This window comes from Aotus nancymaae, unplaced genomic scaffold (assembly GCF_030222135.1).
Source record: "Aotus nancymaae isolate 86718 unplaced genomic scaffold, 86718_ANA_hifiasm-v0.15.2.pri h1tg000006l, whole genome shotgun sequence".
Classification (NCBI taxonomy): domain Eukaryota; kingdom Metazoa; phylum Chordata; class Mammalia; order Primates; family Aotidae; genus Aotus; species Aotus nancymaae.
Window position 1 is genome coordinate 3,211,379 of NW_026988417.1, and position 19,078 is coordinate 3,230,456.

General features: G+C 44.1%; 1 protein-coding gene across 4 annotated transcripts in view; it reads left to right on the forward strand.

Annotated features, from left to right (window-relative positions):
- The window catches only part of HTT (huntingtin), a 158,875-nt gene that overhangs the window by 28,524 nt on the left and 111,273 nt on the right, over nt 1–19,078 (forward strand). For all 4 annotated transcript variants that reach the window (XM_012466834.2, XM_064365445.1, XM_064365444.1 and 1 more), the window contains 5 exons: nt 1,695–1,833; nt 10,200–10,341; nt 10,984–11,162; nt 16,196–16,400; nt 17,876–17,923. In XM_012466834.2, coding sequence (XP_012322257.2) covers nt 1,695–1,833; nt 10,200–10,341; nt 10,984–11,162; nt 16,196–16,400; nt 17,876–17,923 — 713 coding nt within the window. The remainder of the gene's footprint in view (nt 1–1,694; nt 1,834–10,199; nt 10,342–10,983; nt 11,163–16,195; nt 16,401–17,875; nt 17,924–19,078) is intronic.

Sequence of the window (19,078 nt, forward strand, 5' to 3'; positions counted from 1 at the left end):
AGCCTGGGAGGTGGAGGTCATGTTGAGCCAAGATCGTGTCACTGCAATCCAGCCTGGGCGACAGAGTGAGACCTGTTTCAGAAAAACAAAAAACCAAAAAAACTTGTATAGCTGCAGAGGTATAATCACTAAGGAAATTTCTTTTTGTATAATCTTTTTTCTTTTACTATCATTTCAAAAAATGTGTTATATTTCCAAAGCAACATATCCCAGGTTCGTATAGCAGCCAGAGTGACCTTAAAGAATATAAGTGGGTCTTGTCATTCACTTATTTAAACTCTTGTACCCATTTCCCAGCGCCATCTAGATAGATTCCAGACCCATCACTGGCTCTGTCTCCTCAGACACTCTGCATTGATTCATTGGCCTGATTAGTTCTTCAGAGGAGTCAGGTTTTTCTTCCTTCTGATGGTTGGGTTCCTCCCCCTCCCCTCAGTTCTCAGCAAAACAGTCACTTCCTTAGGGAGGTTCCCCCAGCCTCCCTATCTTGCCCTGTCCCCCGAGCCCTGTGGTGTGGTCTCTGCCTTCTGAGGCCCTGCTTGTTGCCAAGCTGTGCCACTAGAGGGCAGGGCTGTGCTACTCCTGGTCCTGGCACCTGGCCTGCGCTGTCGTCGTGTGTTGGGTGAATTCCTGTAGTCTGTGACTCACTGCCCTGTGTCCTACATGTTCTGTTTTTCTTTTTCTTTTTTTTTTTTTTGAGATGGAGTTTCGCTCTCGTTACCCAGGCTGAAGTGCAATGGCGCAATCTCGGCTCACCGCAACCTCCGCCTCCTGGGTTCAGGCAATTCTCCTGCCTCAGCCTCCTGAGTAGCTGGGATTACAGGCACGCGCCACCGTGCCCAGCTAGTTTTTTTGTATTTTTTTTCAGTAGAGACGGGGTTTCACCACGTTGACCAGGTGGTCTTGATCTCTTGACCTCGCGATCCACCCGCCTCAGCCTCCCAAAGTGCTGGGATTACAGGCGTGAGCCACTGCACCCGGCTCTGTTTTTCTTCTTAACCGACAATCCCATTTTATAATTCTCCTTTTTCAGGAAAGCTTTATTCCCATTTAAAAAGTTTTGTTTTTTAAAATGTATTTTTTACCGTTATCTATTATTTTCCAGTTAAAAATGAGTACTTTAATAAGTACTATGATTTATTGCAAATAATTTTTAAACCCAGCCTTTTGGATCCTCTGTGATCATAAGAGAAATGAAGGATGCCTCCCTACACTTGAGCTTCACCCACATTTCTTCCTCCTGTTCTTTTAGCTGAGTTTTGCTCGTCTCCATTAGGGACTGTTTTGCATATAAAACTGGCTTTTCCCTAACAGGGAATGAATTGCTTCTATTTCTCCTGAAGGACACCTGGAAGAATGACTTTTGTGTTCTTTTTTTTTTGAGACGGAGTTTCGCTCTTGTTACCCAGGCTGGAGTGCAATGGCGCGATCTCGGCTCACCGCAACCTCCGCCTCCTGAGTTCAGGCAATTCTCCTGCCTCAGCCTCCTGAGTAGCTGGGACTACAGGCATGTGCCACCATGCCCAGCTAATTTTTTTTTGTATTTTTAGTAGAGACGGGGTTTCACCATGTTGATCCAGGATGGTCTCGATCTCTTGACCTCGTGATCCACCCACCTCGACCTCCCAAAGTGCTGGGAATATATGCGTGAGCCACCGCGCCTGGCCAACTTTTGCGTTCTTTTGCATCCACAGGCCTTACCTGGTGAACCTTCTGCCGTGCCTGACTCGAACAAGCAAGAGACCTGAGGAATCAGTCCAGGAGACCTTGGCTGCAGCTGTTCCCAAAATTATGGCTTCTTTCGGCAATTTTGCAAATGACAATGAAATTAAGGTATGATTGTTGCCTCAGATCACAAACATGTGAGTGACGCTGTGAGCGAGTCTGGAGGGTCAGGGCTTCTGAACAGGCAGTCACTTGGGAGTGCTTGTTGGGGTAGGTTGTGTGTTGTAATTTAGACTACCACTATTTGTTTTATTTTTGAGGCACCCTAAGGACTTCTTTTCACTTCTGATTTCTTATTGTGGGATGAAGAGTTGAATAGGGAGATGGTTTATAGGTGAAAATTCAGAAGGCATTTTTCCAGAGCAGGTTGGTTTTCGGTGTACTAGAGTGACTCTCACCTAGCTGAGGAAAGATGAGTGTCAGGACTGCAGGTAGGAGAAGGGTCACTGGCGCGGCCCTGTGGGTCTGAGCGTCCTGCAGCTGTCAGGGCCAGTTGGCTTCCTGTTGGGCATTCCGACAAACCACCTACAAACTCACTTCAGTGTTTTGTTTGTAATGTCCAGAAATAGTGACCCTGTCACATGGTCTGTAGTTTACAGGATTCTTAGCCTCTTCCTTTTTGGTGTGTCGGTCCTGGGTTTGAGCCCAAGTGGCCCTTCTGGGAGGAGGTATTACACAGTGGGTAGAGTATTCCTTTTGGAATCAGATGGACTTGGATTAGAATTCTGTCCTCTTTACTAGTTCTTTTCCTCTAGGCGAACTACCCAACAGCTCAAAGCTGTTTCCTTTGTACTCTGAAAAATAAGCCTGGCTGGGTGCGGTGGCTCACGCCTATAATCCTGGCACTTTGGGAGGCCGAGGCGGGCGGATCACCTGAGGTTGGGAGTTTGAGACCAGCCTGACCAACATGGAGAAACCCTGACTTTACTAAAAATACAAAATTAGCTGGGCATGGAGGCGCATGCCTGTAATCCCAGCTATGCGGGAGGCTGAGGTAGGAGAATCACTTGAACCCAGGAGGCGGAGGTTGTAGTGAGCTGAGATCACGCCATTGCACTGCAGTCTGGGCAAAAAGAGCAAAACTCCATCTCAAAAAAAAAAAAACAAAGCCTTAATGGGACCCATATAGGGCAATTCTAAGAGTAAGTAAATGAATACGTGTTAAGAGTGTAGCATAGTAGCCAACAGGAAGGGCTCACATGGGGGCAGCTGCTGCTCTTATTAGCTGAATGACTTGGAATAAACTATTAACCTCTCATGTTTTTTCTCTGAACTTTGAAGTTTTCTTGTTAATACTAAGGAGATATTCAAACTAGCCATGGGGTTTTGGAATGACAAAGGGAGATCATGAATCTAAAGAATTTAGTGTAATAATTAATTTGTCATGCTCAGTAAAGGATAGCTGCTGCTGCTGTTATTTTTATTACCATCTCTTTGGAATGGGAGTAGGTGTTCCTTTGCGGTCGGAAGCTGTGAGAGCCCCAACAGCGCCACTCCACCCGTCTGTACACTGGGGTCTGTTGAAGGCAGTTCCCTTTGTAATATCTCTGACTGTCAGGGTCAGATGACAGGTGATATTTTTGTAGTCTTTGTTCTTATCATTTTCATGATGTAGATCACCATCTGAGTATGATGATGCTACTACTTTGTTGAACATAGAGTCCGTTAATTACTTCCTTCCTGAACCTTTGGCATTAAAAAAAATCTATTCTGCTACCTCTTTGCTCATTTATGGTTATTCAAATTTATTATCAAAATTATTATCAAGAGTCTGGTACGATGGCTTGTGTCTATAATTACAGCTGCTCAGGGGGCTGAGGTAGGAGGATTGTTTGAGGCCTGGAGTCTGAGATCAGCTTGGTCAATATAGTGAGACTCTATCTCTAAAAAAAAATGAAAAAAAAATTAGCTGGGCATAATGGCACGTGCCTGTAGTCCCAGCTACTCAGGAGGCAGAGGCAGGAGGATTGCTTGAGCCCAGGAGTTTGAGTTTGAGGCTATACTGAGCTGTGATTGTGCCACCACACTCCAGCATGGGTGACAAAATGAAATGCTATTCCTTAAAAAGGAAGGTATTATCAGTAAAATTCAGTAGTACCAACAGGATTATAAACAAAGATAGTAGTTCTCTTCCTGCTTAATCTTTGTGTCTCAGAGACAAACATGACTTTTAGTGTTTCTTCTTGCTCTGGGTTGAAACTGTGGAGAGAGGACCTGGGGATGAGGAGGAGAACAGACAAAGTTGGTGACTGCACTTTCCTGGCCATTGCTGAGTTCTCAGCACCCTGGGATCTGCTGATCACCTGCTCACAGGCCAGGCCCCTATCGAAGTTCTAGGTGACCCAGTGCTGGGGACAGGGTCATCTTCCCCATAGGGTAGCCTGGGGGCAGTCAAATGCAAGGTCTAATCATGGAGGTGCGGGCTGCAGTGTTGGCTGGGGCCAGCATCCTTAGGAAGGCATTTTGGAGGAGGAAGAGACAGCGCCCACTGCTTGACGGGGGCCTTCAGCAGCGCCAGCTTCTTGGGCAGGCTGGTGCTGGCTTTCATCACTGTGTCATGTTCAGTCTTCTTCCAGATCCTGACTTGTAGGTTCCCCTTTCCTCAGACCCTGGTTCCTTTCAGAGGCCATTGCTGCTGCCTTGCTCTTTGCTGGCTTGTGCCTTGATTATATGTCTCTGTATAACTTTTTGTCTTTCTGGAGTTAATCATTACCTCTGTATTGCTTGCTTATTATTCTTCGGCCTTTTTGTCTAATACCTTCCAACTGCTCTGTAAAATGTGTTTAGTACAATTTTTCATGACAGGTAATGTACTGAGTCATTTTCTCCCCAGTAGGGTCATCCCTCTTGGGTTCTCCAGCTCTCCGCCCCGGGCAGGTTGCTCTTCAGGGCTGTTGCACGCTTGTATCCTAGGACTTCTCTCTGCTCTCATCCTGCAGTTTCCTTTGCCGTTCTGTTGGATGCCCAGTTTCTAGATGCCATATGTTTATCTTTCTGTCCTCCTAGTAACTTCCTAAGATGAATGGGAGGTAAATTGTATGAGGTTTTGCATTCATAAAAATGCCATTTTTTTCTCCCATACACTTGGCTGGGTATAATGTTCTCGGCTAGAAATCATTTTCCCTCAGAAATGCAAAGTCTTTGCCCCTTTGTCTTAAAGTCTCCAACATGACCCTATTCCTTAACCTATCAATGTGCTTTTCTCTAGAAGCTTTCTTTGGGGAGGTGAGGTACTAGGTACTTAGTAGGCCTTTTATTTTGGAAACATTTATCATTTCAGTTCTGGGAAGATTTTCTGACATTTCTCTGAGGAGTTCTTGTCCTTTGGTTTCTGTGTTCTCTCTTTCTGAAATTCATTAGTTGGATGTTGGGCCTCCTGGATTGATTCACATCTTAACCTTTTTCCTTTCTTTTTCTGTACTTTTTAGATATCCATCTCAAACTCTTCTATTCAGTGTTATGTTTTTAACTTCTTTCTTTTCTTTCTCTCTTGATGGGGTCTTGCTCTGTTGCCCAGGTTGAGGTGCAGTGGTGCGATCATAGCTCACTGCAGCCTCAAACTCCTGGGTTCAAGCAGCCGTTCTGCCTCAGCCTCCCAAGTAGTTGGGACTACAGGTATGTGCCACCATTATCCAGCTATTTTCTTTTCTTTTTTTTTTTTTTTTTGAGATGAAGTCCTGCTCTGTTGTCCAGGCTGGAGTACAGTGGCGCGACTTTGGCTCACTGAAGCCTCTGCCTCCCAGGTTCAAGCGATTCTCCTGCCTCAGCCTCCCGAGTAGCTGGGACTACAGGCCCATGCCACCATGCCTGGCTAATTTTTGTATTTTTAGTAGGGATGGGGTTTTGCCATGTTGGCCAGGCTGGTCTCAAGTGCCTGACCTCAGGTGATCCTCCCGCCTCAGTCTCCCAAAGTGCTGGGATTACAGGGGTGAGCCACCTCGCCTGGCCCCATCATTAGATCTTTAAATACCAGTATCTGCAAGTCTTTTCCTCTTGAGTCAGCCAGTATCCCTGGAAGGAAATTCCTCATTTTCCTAATTGGAGATATAAGCTTGGCTGCATTTGTCCTCGATCCCTGGACTGGAAAGGGATTCACAGTGTTACTGGTCAGGGCGCCCTCTTTTAGTTTTCTGTATGCATCTCACGTGTGTCCTCAGCTATGTTAATACCTCTTGAGATTATCCCTCTCAGTCTTTGCCAGAGATAGGGAAGTGGGCTGCTTCCTGAGCTGCCTTGGATCAGAGGGGAGACCTCAGGCGAGTGGGTAGGAATTTACCCAAGGAGCAATGAGACAAGCCACTGTTTCACCCCCTCCATCCTTCCACTTTCAGATGTATGTGGTGCCTCCAAAGCCCGAACTCTCTGTGGCTTGAGTGAGCTTGCTTTTTGCTGGTATCCCTTGTACCTTCTTCCCCATCTCCTAGCAAAGCTTGTATTTGTACTTTCTGTAGGCTAACAAATCAGTCAGTTACGTAACCCTTGTTACTTTTTAGCTTCTGAAGTTTTGTTGACCCCCATAATCTGCTCGTGCCCCTGTTCTGTTCTTTCTGTCCTTGTACACTTATGCTTTATACAGCTTCTTTACATGATTTTTTGGGGCTTCTGGGTAGCAGAGCTTCACGTGTTCAATCCAGATGTTGGATTAGAAGTCTCCCAACCTTGGCCTGGCGTGGTGGCTCACGCCTGTAATCCAGCACTTTGGGAGCTCGAGGCGGGTGTGGATCATGAGGTCAAGAGATCGAGACCATCCTGACCAACATGATGAAACCCTGTCTCTACTAAAAATACAGAAATTAGCTGGGTATGGTGGTACTCGCCTGTGGCAGGAGAATCACTTGAGCCTAGAAGGCAGAAGGTTGCAGTGAGCCGAGATTGCCCCACTGCACTCCAGCCTGGGCGGCAGAGTGAGACTCTGTCTCAAAAAAAAGTCTCCCATCCTCTGGTGTATTCTCATTCTCTTTTTATTTTTTTTTTAGAGACGGGGTTTCACCATGTTGGGCAGGCTGGTCTCGAACTCCTGACCTTGTGATCCACCCGCCTGGCCTCCCAAAGTGTTGGGATTACAGGCATGAGCCACTGCACCTGGCCTGGTGTATTCTCATTCTCAAGATTACCTGCCAAACACTGATACACCCTTGTTTTTCCTGTTCCTGACATGAAATGTACATTCCAGACAGGACAGAAATCATTAGTGTATTCCTTCCTAACCACAAAGTGAGTTTACCCTTATAACCACCACCCAGGTCAAGACAGAATATTACCAGCACTCAGAAGCCGCCTTGTAGTCCTACCCCATCCCCCCATCACTACTCCTTCCTTCTTCCCCATGGTCATCACTGTCTTCGCTTCTAATGTCAGAGTCTGTTTTTAAATTCTGTGTGCATAGACCATATAGTATGTATTCTTTTTTTCTGGTTTCTTTTGCTCAACATTTAGTTCATGAGAGTCTTCTATATTATTGTGTGTGTTAGTAGTTCCTGTAGTTTTAGTAACTTCATAGCATTCCATTATAGGGATATACCACAGTTGATTCATTGTATTATTGCTGGGTTGTTTCTGGTTCTTGGCTATTACGAGCAGTACTGCTGTGACCACTCTTAGGTGTGTCTTTTGGAGCATGTGTGCAGCTTTCCATCATGCACAGTTAGAGGCAGAGTTGTTGGGTAATAGGCTGTGTGCATCTCAGCTGCAGTAGAATCTGCCAAATAGTGTCCAGGCGCGGTGGCTCATGTCTGTAATCCTGGCACTTTGGGAGGTCTAGGTGGGTGGATCACCTGAGGTCAGGAGCTTGAGACCAGCGTGGACAACATGGTGAAACCCTGCCTCTACTTAAAATACAAAAATTAGCCGGGCGTGGTGGTGTGCACCCTGTAATCCCAGCTACTCGGAGGCTGAGGCAGGAGAATCACTTGAACCTGGGAGGCGGAGGTTGCAGTGAGCTGATATTGCACTACTGCACTCCAGCCTGGGTGACAGAGCAAGACTTTGTCTCAAAAAAAAAGGGAGGGGGGCGGGTAAGGTGACTCACGCCTGTAATCCCAACACGTTGGGAGGCCAAGGCAGGCAGATCACCTGAGGTCAGGAGTTCAAGACCAGCCTGACCAACATGGAGAAACCCCATTTCTACTAAAAATACAAAATTAACAGGGTGTGGTGGCACATGCCTGTAATCCCAGCTACTCAGGAGGCTGAGGCGGGAGAATCGCTTGAAACCAGGAGGTGGAGGTTGCAGTGAGCCAAGATTGTGGTCAGCCGAGATTGCACCATTGCACTCCAGCCTGGGCAACAAGATTGAAGCTCCATCTCAAAAAAAAAAAAAAGAAAAGAAAAGAAAAGAAGAAAAACCGGCACAGTGGCTCATGCCTATAATCTCAGCACTTTGGGAGACCGAGGCAACTGGGTCACCTGAGGTCAGGAGTTCGAGACCAGCCTGGCCAACATGGTGAAACCCTGTCTCTACTAAAAATAAAATTAGCTGGGCTTGGTGGCACGTGCCTGTAGTCCTAGCTACTCAGGAGGCTGAGGCAGGAGGATCGCTTGAACCTGGGAGGCAGATTGCAGTGAGCTGAGGTTGCACCACTGCACTCCAGCCTGGGTAATGCCATGAGATTCCATCTCAGTAAAAACAAAACGAAACTGCTAAATAGCTCTTCTGAGTACTTGTACCAGCTCATCCTTCTGTCACTGTGTATGGGGACTCCAGGAGCTCTGGTCCTCGCTAGCACTTGGAATTGCTGATGCTTTTACTTTTAGCCCTCCTGATGGGTGTGTTCTGGAATCATATTATGATTTCCTTGGCTCTGAAGTTTTAATGATTAACGCATGTCTTCCCTTTTGAAGTACTCTGAAAGGTACGTTGTGCATGCGTGTTGGAGAGTGGAGCTATCTGTTCTAAAATACAGTGTACCTTCTCGCTGTTGGAAGAGTTGTAGCGTGGCCTCGGGCCTCCTGTTAGCTGCCTTGGAGAAGGGATTCTTGGGATTGTGGAGATTAGATCTGAGGAGGCCCCTTGGAGCTCTCAGACTAAGTTTTATTCTTTATTATTCCAGACTATTGAAGCTTACCATGTTCTGACTCTTCGTAATAATGAGTAGCTTTCATTGTGCTTGTAAGTTTGGACTAATAGAATGATTTTTTTTTCTTTTTTGAGACAGTCTTGCTCTGTTGCCCAGGCTGGAGTGCAGTGGCGCAATCTCAGCTCGCTGCAGCCTCTGCCTCCTGTGTTCAAGCGATTCTTGTGCCTCAGCTTCCCGAGTAACTAGGACTCCAGATGCATACCACCATGCATGGCTAATGTTTGTGTTTTTAGTAGAGACAGGGTTTCACCATGTTGAACTGATGAACTCCTGACCTGAAGTAATCTGCCCGCATCAGCCTCCCAAAGTGTTGGGATTACAGGCATGAGCCACTGTACCTGGCCAAAGTATTTTTTAAAGATGTGAATATCTTTTCTTGCAGCTAAGAAAGTTTGTCAGAGATAATTCTACTTTATTCTCCAGGTGGTTTCTCAGGAGAAATTCGAGGCAAGAAGCCAGAGGGGGAGTCCTGGGGTCTCATCCTTTGCGGAACAGTGTCCAGGGGTCTGATGTGTACATTCCCTGGGAGTAATAAGCCTCTCAGAATCAGTGTATGCTAACCATGCTGTGGAAGAGAAACTTACTTATAAATCAGATGCCAGTTACTAGTTTACTGATTGTTTGCCCAGGCATAGCTCTGACAGAGTCCCCGACTCATAGTAATTGCTCAGTGCATGCTGAACAGTGATTGGAATCAAGTCATGGCTCAGAGCATGGTTTTGAATAATGGGAAATGGATGTTCTTTAAGTACCATAGTCACCAAGATGATGCAACTAGATGGGTCATCCCTTTTCATTCTTAGGATATTTTTGTCAAGACTTAAATGGCCATCATTAGAATTCTAGCACTTTCTCCTTTGGATTGTCCTAGAGGCCCAGTGGGAAAGTATTCCCTAATTTCTTAGGAGAACAGTTGTGGGAAATATGCTGTCATGTCCAGTTAAATTGCAGATGTTTCTGGTTGAAGGTATTCCAGTCCTGAGAACTTTATGACATTAGCAGGACTTTGACAAGCCATCTCTTAGGGTGGGACATTACTATAATTGGCCAGTATGTTTTTCTTCTTAACTTTGTCATTTGTTGATTTTGTTTTTAACTGTCCCCAAATACTGTGGGTAGAATGTATCCAGAATTGAGGCCTCCACCTTTGCAGAGAGAACATGGATGCTGAGCAGTCCCCTGAGTGAAGGTTATAAAGAAGCAAATAGACTACACGTGTCTATAAACTGCTTGAGTGTCCCAAAGTTGGGGTGCTTCAAGTTCAGCTATAGGAAAAGCCTCAAACTGTTTATACTTTGCAAGAATTGGAAACTTCTAATTCAAGTTAAGTTTTATGTAATACCTGATAAGCATCATGGGAGCTTCATCGTTTATCTGCTTGGACTTCTGCTTCCATAGGTTTTGTTAAAGGCTTTCATAGCGAACCTGAAGTCAAGCTCCCCTACCATTCGGCGGACAGCGGCTGGATCAGCAGTGAGCATCTGCCAGCACTCAAGAAGGACGCAGTATTTCTACAGCTGGCTGCTAAATGTGCTCTTAGGTAAGGCGGAGGCATACGAGTGGTAGAGTCTCCAGCATGCACTCAAGGTAGACCTTTGAAATCGTGAAAATCGGATGATCCCTCAGCTTCTGGACCAGGCAATTTGGCACTGGCTGAAAGAATGTCAACTGCATTGGGTCTGTTGTGAGCCCGCATGGGTCTCTGTGACCCTGCAGATGCAGCTGTACCCAAGGACACCTAGCTGTGCAGTGGGTGTGGGCTGGGGTGAGCCCTGCCTGCCACCCAGGGCCTGGCCCTCCATCTGTGCCAGCCCTGACTATGGTGAGTCTGTGAGGCTTGAGACTGTGCCTCGGGTCCCTGTGGGTTCTCTGTAGGTCAGCTGACAGTTTCTCCTGTTGTTTGGGTAACTGTGGAAATCATCACTGGCAAGTGCTCAAGTGAGTGTGTGGACATGCAAAATGAAATGACCACCCGACTTTCAAAGACAGTGAAGCTCACAGGAAAGGAGCCTGCTAAGCCAGGAGCGTGGGTGTGAAGCCACTCCCAGTGGGCCTCATGGTGTACTCATTCATGGTCATGTTCGTGCCATCTTTATCTCTCAAGAGCTCTTCTTTTTTAAATTAAGCCAAGAATCTCCAAACAGTGAGTCAGATGTTAAGCCACCTTGCCGCTGCCCCACAGGCTTACTGGTTCCTGTCGAGGATGAACACTCCACCCTGCTGATTCTTGGCGTGCTGCTCACCCTGAGGTATTTGGTGCCCTTGCTGCAGCAGCAGGTCAAGGACACAAGCCTGAAAGGCAGCTTCGGGGTGACAAGGAAAGAAATGGAAGTCTCTCCCTCTGCAGAGCAGCTCATCCAGGTAGGAGCACAGGGTTTACTCTAGGCCCTGCATGTAAATGACTAACATTCAAAGAACCAATTAATTTGGAAGAGAAGCGGCAGACCTGAGGGTTAGAGGTGTGGATTCTGGAGCTGCGCTGCTCAGTTCCAGCCCGAGCTGCTGACTCCTAGCTGCCGTCCCTCTGTATGTCAGTGTCACTGTGAGTCAGATGCAGGTGATGCCTCCTCAGGTGCTGTGTTACCTAAGCCCCTCAGAGACTACTGCTACCCTGTTTCTAAAACCAGAGGTCACATTATGTGTTCATCCGCCCAGTAAATATTGACTGAGCACCCACTGTGTGCTAGGCTCTGGGAATACGATGGTGAATATTTCAGATGCTGCTCTGCTCTGTAGAGCCTGTGGCCATGCACACTAGTGTGGGCAAGGTGGAATGCTCACTCAAGGAGGTAGGGTGTGGTCCTTTGGGGTGTCGGAAGAAAATGTTGAAATTCTCTTTCCAATGCAGAGAAACCCTGCAGTAATTCTAATGTACTGTGATTGGCAGTTGACTTCAGTTCTTTGTAGCATGCTTACTCAGGTTGTTTTATTAACTGTGTAACCAAGCAGCCTCGTTTTAAGCAATTGGATTTTTTGAACTTTACTTAAAATGTTATGTCAGGGTTTTTACTATGCTTAATATGTGCCATTTAGCTAAATTTTTTAGGGTACAAAATTGTCAGTGGCTTAAAATGATTCTTACATAGAATCATGAATTGAAGATAATGCTAATAATTTAAGCACTGAGTTAGGTAGTGTTTATAAAGTGCTTAGAATGCTTCCTGGCACATGTTAAGGCCATATGAGTGCTGATTATTGATAGACAGCTGAGCAAGAGTGGACTTTAAGAAAGTACTAGGGCTGAGAGTTCTGTTCTGACCAGCTGCCCTTTGGTAATTTTATAGAATAAAAGCAGTCTCATGGGATATGACATTTAATTGTATTGCCTTCAAAAAAACATTGCTGAATGTTTTATTGAGTAAGAAGTGTGTTGCCATAGTAACAAAACATTTAGAGTATAGTTTATTTCATCTTTACCATACCTTGCTTTTTTTTTTTTTAGCTTTTTATTAAGGAGAATTCCAAACATACAAAAGTATCAACTCATGACCAGTTATATTTCATTTATAATCCTACTTCTTTTTTATTATTATTTGGAAGCAAACTCCAATCATTCTCTTATTTTATTTATAAGTATTTCAGTATCTCTATAGATGAGAACTCTTTACTTTTAAAACTTAATGATGGTCAGGTGCAGTGGTTCATGCCTGTAATCCTAGCACCTTGGGAGGCCAAGGCGGGCGGATCACTTGAGCCCCCGGGGGTTTGAGACCAGCCTGGGCAACATGGTGAAACATCATGTCTTAAAAAAAAAAAAATCAGCCAAGTGTGGTGATGCATGCCTGTAGTCCCAGCTACTTGGGAGGCTGAGATGGGACGATCACATGAGCCTGGAAAGTCGAGGCTGCAGTGAACCATGTTTGCCCCACTGCACTCCAGCCTGGGTGATGGAGCAAGATTCTGTCTCAGAAAAACCAAAACAAAACCCCAAAACAACATCACAAAATAATGCCATTGTTATAACTGAAAATATTAAACATTTCCTACATTGAACACCCACTAATTCATTGTCAATTTTTCTCTCTACTCTTGGAATCAGCATCTAAATAAAACTGATTGATAAGGATTAAAAGTCTCTTTGATCAACTGGTTCCCCTCCATCCCAGTATTTTTCCGTTAGAGTTCATTTATTGAGAAATCAGATTATTTGTCTTCTAAGTTTTTCTGTGGTCTGATTTACTGCGTACATCTCCATTGTGTAAATTAACACCTTTTTCTGTTCTCTGTATATTTCCTGTAAATCAATCATTGGAAAAGCCTTGCCAGATTTAATGTATATTTTATAATGTACATTATATCTGAGTTCAGTATTTCTTACATAGTCTAAGACAAGTATATTTTAAAAAGTATTGAGACTATATGCTCAGTTTCTTGTTTTTTTTTTTAACTGACGCTTTTAAAAAAGTCTTGATTATAAAAGTTTGGAGACCATTGGTCTGTTGAGAGAAGCAAATAATTACTAAACAGTTTAGTAAGGTTTAGTGCACACGGTGGGGCCTGGGGAAGGTCAGTCCTGAGCCGTCACTTACGGACATATGGGATCTGACCCGACACAGGGAGTTGGGAGAAGAAAGGAGCTTTAGACAGAAAATTGGTCTTTGCCAAGTCCCAGGAGTGAAAGGGTGAGAGAATGCTCACAGGGTGAGTGTGGGTGCATAGACAGAGCAATGGTGGGTCCTGAAAAGGCTTCCGGGCTTTCTTGAGATTAGCAAGCGTGCTGGTTATGGAGGTTAGAAGGAGGTCGAAACTGCGTTAAATTGGGATTGCCGTAATCCTGGAAGGACAGGGATGGAGAGTGAAAGGGAAAAGAGGGGTATGGATGTGAGACTTACCTAATTGCTCATTTTCTGAATACCTTTCTCCAAAGTAAATAAACGATATGGCACCTTTTTGAACTAGCAAGCTCTAGATAGGATTACCTCTATAGCGTGTCTTACTCCATCTTGTTTTGACTCATAACTGTTGTTTATTAAATTACTGTGAGAAGTTCAGTTCAGCAAATGTAGTTTGGCTAACCGTATTTAATTAGAATTTACTATTATCCTTGGCCTGGGCAAACTATTAAGCAAGTGTGGGCAAAATATTGATAATTTTAGATATGCAGGAACTCAGTTTGCTTTCCATGTGTGCTTTTTGAAAAAGAAGTAAATTGGAATATAGAGAAAGCCCTGAAATCCAAGAAACAAACTCTCTAACCTAGACATGCGACAAAGGCAATTCCAGGATGATTGCCGTTCAGTGTGTAAGTGTGTAATTCATATTAGAAACCATTCTTCTTGAATAAATAGTACACTTAAGAAGCTGGGCCTAGCCCACTGGTATAGGCAGGGTGGAATGCTCACTCAAGGAGGTAGGGTGTGGTCCTTTGGGGTGTCAGAAGAACACGTTGAAACTTCTCTTTCCAGTGCATATGCATGTGCATATATTATTAACAAGGAGGGAGAAAAAAGGCAATTAGTAACCACAGGAAAGCCAGCAAGATTTGTAAAGGAAGTCTGTGATCCCAGTGTGAAGCAAAAGAAGATGCAGAATAAATTTAAGCAAGTAATAGGTTACAGTAAGAGAATCCATTTGACCATTGACCTGGGACATTCTCTTTCAAATGACATGGAGTAATAATGAAATATTTCTTTCTTTCTGAGTCTAGGTTATTAATGTGACTAGACTCAGAAAGAAGGAAGTATTTCATTATTGCAGTGAATAACATTTATGAACACTATTGTTCATAAATTATGCAGTGAATAACATGAACACATGTAAGATGCATACTGTTTATTTTTAATTAAGTTTTTTGGCTTAACTTCCAGGCAGAGAATATTAAATGTAATGTTACCTAGTGGCATGTAAAGGGAAATCTCCATAGTATGAAAGCAGTGCTTTTGCTAACAGAAGTTACGAGGGGGCAGACGAGGTGAAGGAAATGTGGGTGCTGGTTTCCTTACTACATTGAGAGGAGTCAGGAGATCCTTTGTCCAAAATAGATGGCTTAAGAAGTCAAGGTATAAGCTGATTTCTGGCCCCTTACACAAAACACTCGTGGGCACCTAGGTGCCCACGAGTGTTTTGTGTAAGGGGTCAGGAAGTAAATATTTTCAGTCTTGGAGGCCATACCAAGTCTGTTGCAGCTACTCAACACTACTTTTGTAGCACTAGAGCAGCCACTGTAGCACTAGGCAGCCCATAAATGTGGCTGTGTTCCAGTGAAACATTTTGTACAAAAGCAGGGCGGGCCAGACCTGACCTGTGCACTGTGGTTTGCTGACCTGGGATTCAGGGGTATAGAGGTAACCATCGGAAGAGCTAAAAGTGAGACTTTTTTTTTGCTTTATACTCTTCTACACTGTCTGATTTTTTAAAAAAGAAACATATGTATTTTGTAATATTAAAGATAGGGTTGGCAAATAGCAAATAAAAATACAGGATGCCAGAGAAATTTGACCTTCAGATAAATAATGAGTAATTTTATGGTGTAAGTATATTAAATCATGTGGGACATACTTGCACTACAAAATTATTTGTTGTTTGTCTACAATTTAAATTTAAACGGGTGCCCTGTATTTTATCTGGTAACTCTGACTAAAGGGAAAAAGAATAAATTCCTTATGTTCATATAATGTGGTACAGCAGGGGATCCCAGCCCCAGGCTGTGGAGCGGTTCTGGTCCACGGCCTGTTAGGAAGCAGGCTGCACAACAGGAGGTGAGCGGCAGGTGAGCTGGCATTCCCACCTGAGCTCTCAGATCAGCTGCAGAATTAGATTCTCATGGGAGCGCAGACCCTATTGCGAAGTGCGCATATGAGGGATCTAGGTTGCATGCTCCTTATGAGAATCTAATGCCTGGTGATCGGAGGTGGAACAGTTTCATCTTGAAACCATCCCTCGGCCCTGTGGAAAAATTATGTTCCATGAAACCAGTCTCTGGTGCCAGAAAGGTTGGGGAGCATTGTGATATAGTATTAAAAGTGCTAAGAAAATATGGCATACTGCCTTTAAAATGTTTGGTAGCTCTTTCTCAGTGGCACTCATTATAGTGTCTTTTGATTTTTAAATGTATGTCAGGCTGGCTCCTCGCTCAGTATATGCTTTGCTTTATTTTCCCTTTCTGAGTCACCAGTTTTGGGAAATAGAGATCTTCATTCTCATGCTACTGCTCTAGTGGAAGTGTTCTATTTATTTGTAAGGAATTAATATAACAATGAAAAAAATATGGAAATTTAGAAAACAACGTGGAAGCTAATGATCACATTGGCAGAAGTGATAGGGAAATTTTTAGGGGGAGAAACTAAGGTATAAACTTTTCCAGCAAAGTCCTATTAAAAAACAAAAAAAAAGGGCGAAGCTTAGGATGCATTTTATAAACTCTGACCAGAACGTCTGTGTTTCTGTGTTTCTAGGTTTATGAACTAACGTTACATCATACACAGCACCAAGACCACAATGTTGTGACCGGAGCCCTGGAGCTGTTGCAGCAGCTCTTCAGAACACCTCCACCTGAGCTTCTGCAAGCCCTGACCACCGTGGGGGGCATCGGGCAGCTCACCGAGGCTAAGGATGAGTCTGGTGGCCGAAGCCGTAGTGGGAGTATAGTGGAACTTATAGGCAAGTTATTAGCAAGGTCTACTCTTATAATTAACTCGGCAGTAGTACTCGTTACCCTCTATTGATTATGGGCCTGCCCTTTGCTAAGCAGTCTGCATTGCATCTTTGCCAAAACTTAAAATAGAAATTTCATCTTTATTTTATAAATAGGGGAGTTAGGCTGGGCGTGGTGGCTCACGCCTGTAATTTTAGTGCTTTGGAAGGATCACTTGTGCCCAGGAGTTTCAGACAGCTTGGCCAAGTGAGACCCTGTCTCTACAAAAAAAAAAAAAAAAAAAATTAGCTGGGGTTGGTGGCACATGCCTGTAGTCCCAGTTGCTTTGGAGGCTGACGTGGCAGGATTGCTTAAGCCTAAGAGGTTGAGGCTGCAGTGAGTCATGATGGCAGCACTACACTGCAGCCTGGTGACAGAGCAAGGTGCTTTCTCAAAATAAATTTAAAAATAAAATAAATAGGAGAATTAAAGTTTAGAAGGTTAGGTAGCAAAATCAGGCCACACATTTAAAGCCCTCCTTCTGATTCTTTCTCTGCCTTGGCTGCCTCCTGTTGAGTTTCAGGTGCAAAGAAATAAAAACAGTAGGGAAAGTAGTTCTAGGATCCTTGTGTTAATTTGCCAGAAATGGCATCTTCAAGTCGTCAGAGGGATCTGAGAGTTCCTTCCTGTCCTGACTTCAGAAAATCCCTCTGTCCCCAGCTCTGTGTCTGCCTCCACTGCCCAGTCTGCTCCTCTCCATGCTCTTGAGGGCTGGGTCCTATCCCACCACGCAGTGCTGCCCTGGAGCAGTGAGCTTACGAGGCCCCGTCTTGCATGAGAGCTGCCTTTGGGAGCTGGAGTGGACCGGAATCCCTGAATCCCAGCCTCTTCCGCTGGGTCTGGTGCTTAGCAGGCTGTGGATAAGCTTTTGCTGACTCTAACCTCTCCTAGTTCACTGCTGTGTGGTTGGTATAGGGCACTGTGTGTGCAGCGTGGCCTTTCCTCACAGCCTCCACATTAGAGAAACTCCGAGTGAAGTCTCATTGCTGCCTCTTGTGAACATAAACGTTTGCCAGAACCATGAGCAGGAAATGTTCATCTGCCTTGTTCTCTGTCCTGTGCACTGAAGAATCTTTTTCTCTATGGAATGCATGCCTTACAAATAATGCGTGGAAATACTCATCGCTAATGAAAAGTTGCACTTGATTGTTAGTTGACCAAAAAATCTGAGATTTCTAATACTTTGAATTTGCCTTTTAAAATACAAATTATCTTAGCTTTTTTGACTTCTTAGGTCATATCTTTAGAACTATATATTTGCATGTTAATACAATTTTCATGTTGAAATTAAAATATTGAACTGTGATGTTAAGTGCTTCCTGTGGAAATACATTCACATTTTCCCTGCCTTTAAAGTTGAATCAAGCTGTTTGAAGATTTTCACATTTCTTCTAGATCTTATCAGCTTGTTACTTTATCTGCCACTTTCTGTGATTTACAGCTGGAGGGGGTTCCTCATGCAGCCCTGTCCTTTCAAGAAAACAAAAAGGTGATTATTTCAGAAATAAGAGTCTTGTGTTGAATCCTATTGATTTTCTTGTATTTCTGTAAGGTATTGGACTCTGTATATCTCTTCTCAGTAGAGTGATTGCATGTGTGAATGTTGTTGGAATCTGATAATCAAGCCTCAATAGTTCTGTAGGGTGGCTTTTAAAAATTGCTTTCATATCAGAATTGCTTTGTCATAAATTTTGAATGCATCATAAATTTCTAATGTTCAGGGGTTAGCAGACGTTTTCTGTAAAGGGACAGAGTATAAACATCTTAGCTTTATGGGCCATATGATCTCTTTGGCAACCATTCAGCCCTGCCCTGTGGCAGGAATGCAGCTGTAGACAGTACCCGGCCAGCTGTGTTCCAATAGAACTTTACTTACAGAAATAGGCAGGCTGTAGTTTGCCCATACCTGCCTTAGAGAATGTATTGTTATGTTTTATGAAGGTAACTTACCTTCCCAGTGAATATTGTTTGTTATTAGTCAGGAATATTATTAAATAGCTTCTTTTCCATCCTGGGCAGCATAGTGAGACCCGGTCTCTAACAAAACAAAAGAAAAAACAGCCAGGCATGGTGGCATGGTGGCCCGTGCCTGTAGTCTCAGCTGCTGCTCAGGAGGCTGAGGCAAGAGAATTGTTTGAGCCCAGGAGTTTGAGGTCACAGTGAGCTATGATTGTGCCATTGCACTCCAGCCTAGGCAATGGAGTGAGACCTGTGTCTTTTTTTTTTTTTTTTGGTGTTTTTTCCCCCCATTTACAGCTGTGGATTTTAAACTGTTTTGTTACAGCTGGAAAATCCTTTTTATTTTAAAGTGAAATCTGCCAGTATTATAAGACAGATGAAAGTAGAATTGTGTTGGCTATAGCATTAGGGTCAAAGTGCTGGGGTGGCCTGGAGCCTCTCTTCTGGTGGCAGCCTAGCTCTTGCACCTTCGAGGAAATTATCCTGGGGATGGCGCTGTGGAACATATTTGCAAACCACTGATTTGGAGGCTAGAGATGGCTTTTGTTAACATCGGAATTCACCTTTTTGGCATTTTGCTTGATTTCTCAAGGTAAATAACTTATTTTGTAATAAAGGTCCCTATTATTTAGTAGATAGGCCAAGTTGCTGTGTTAATGTCATCTAGATTTTGGGTTTCCTTTGC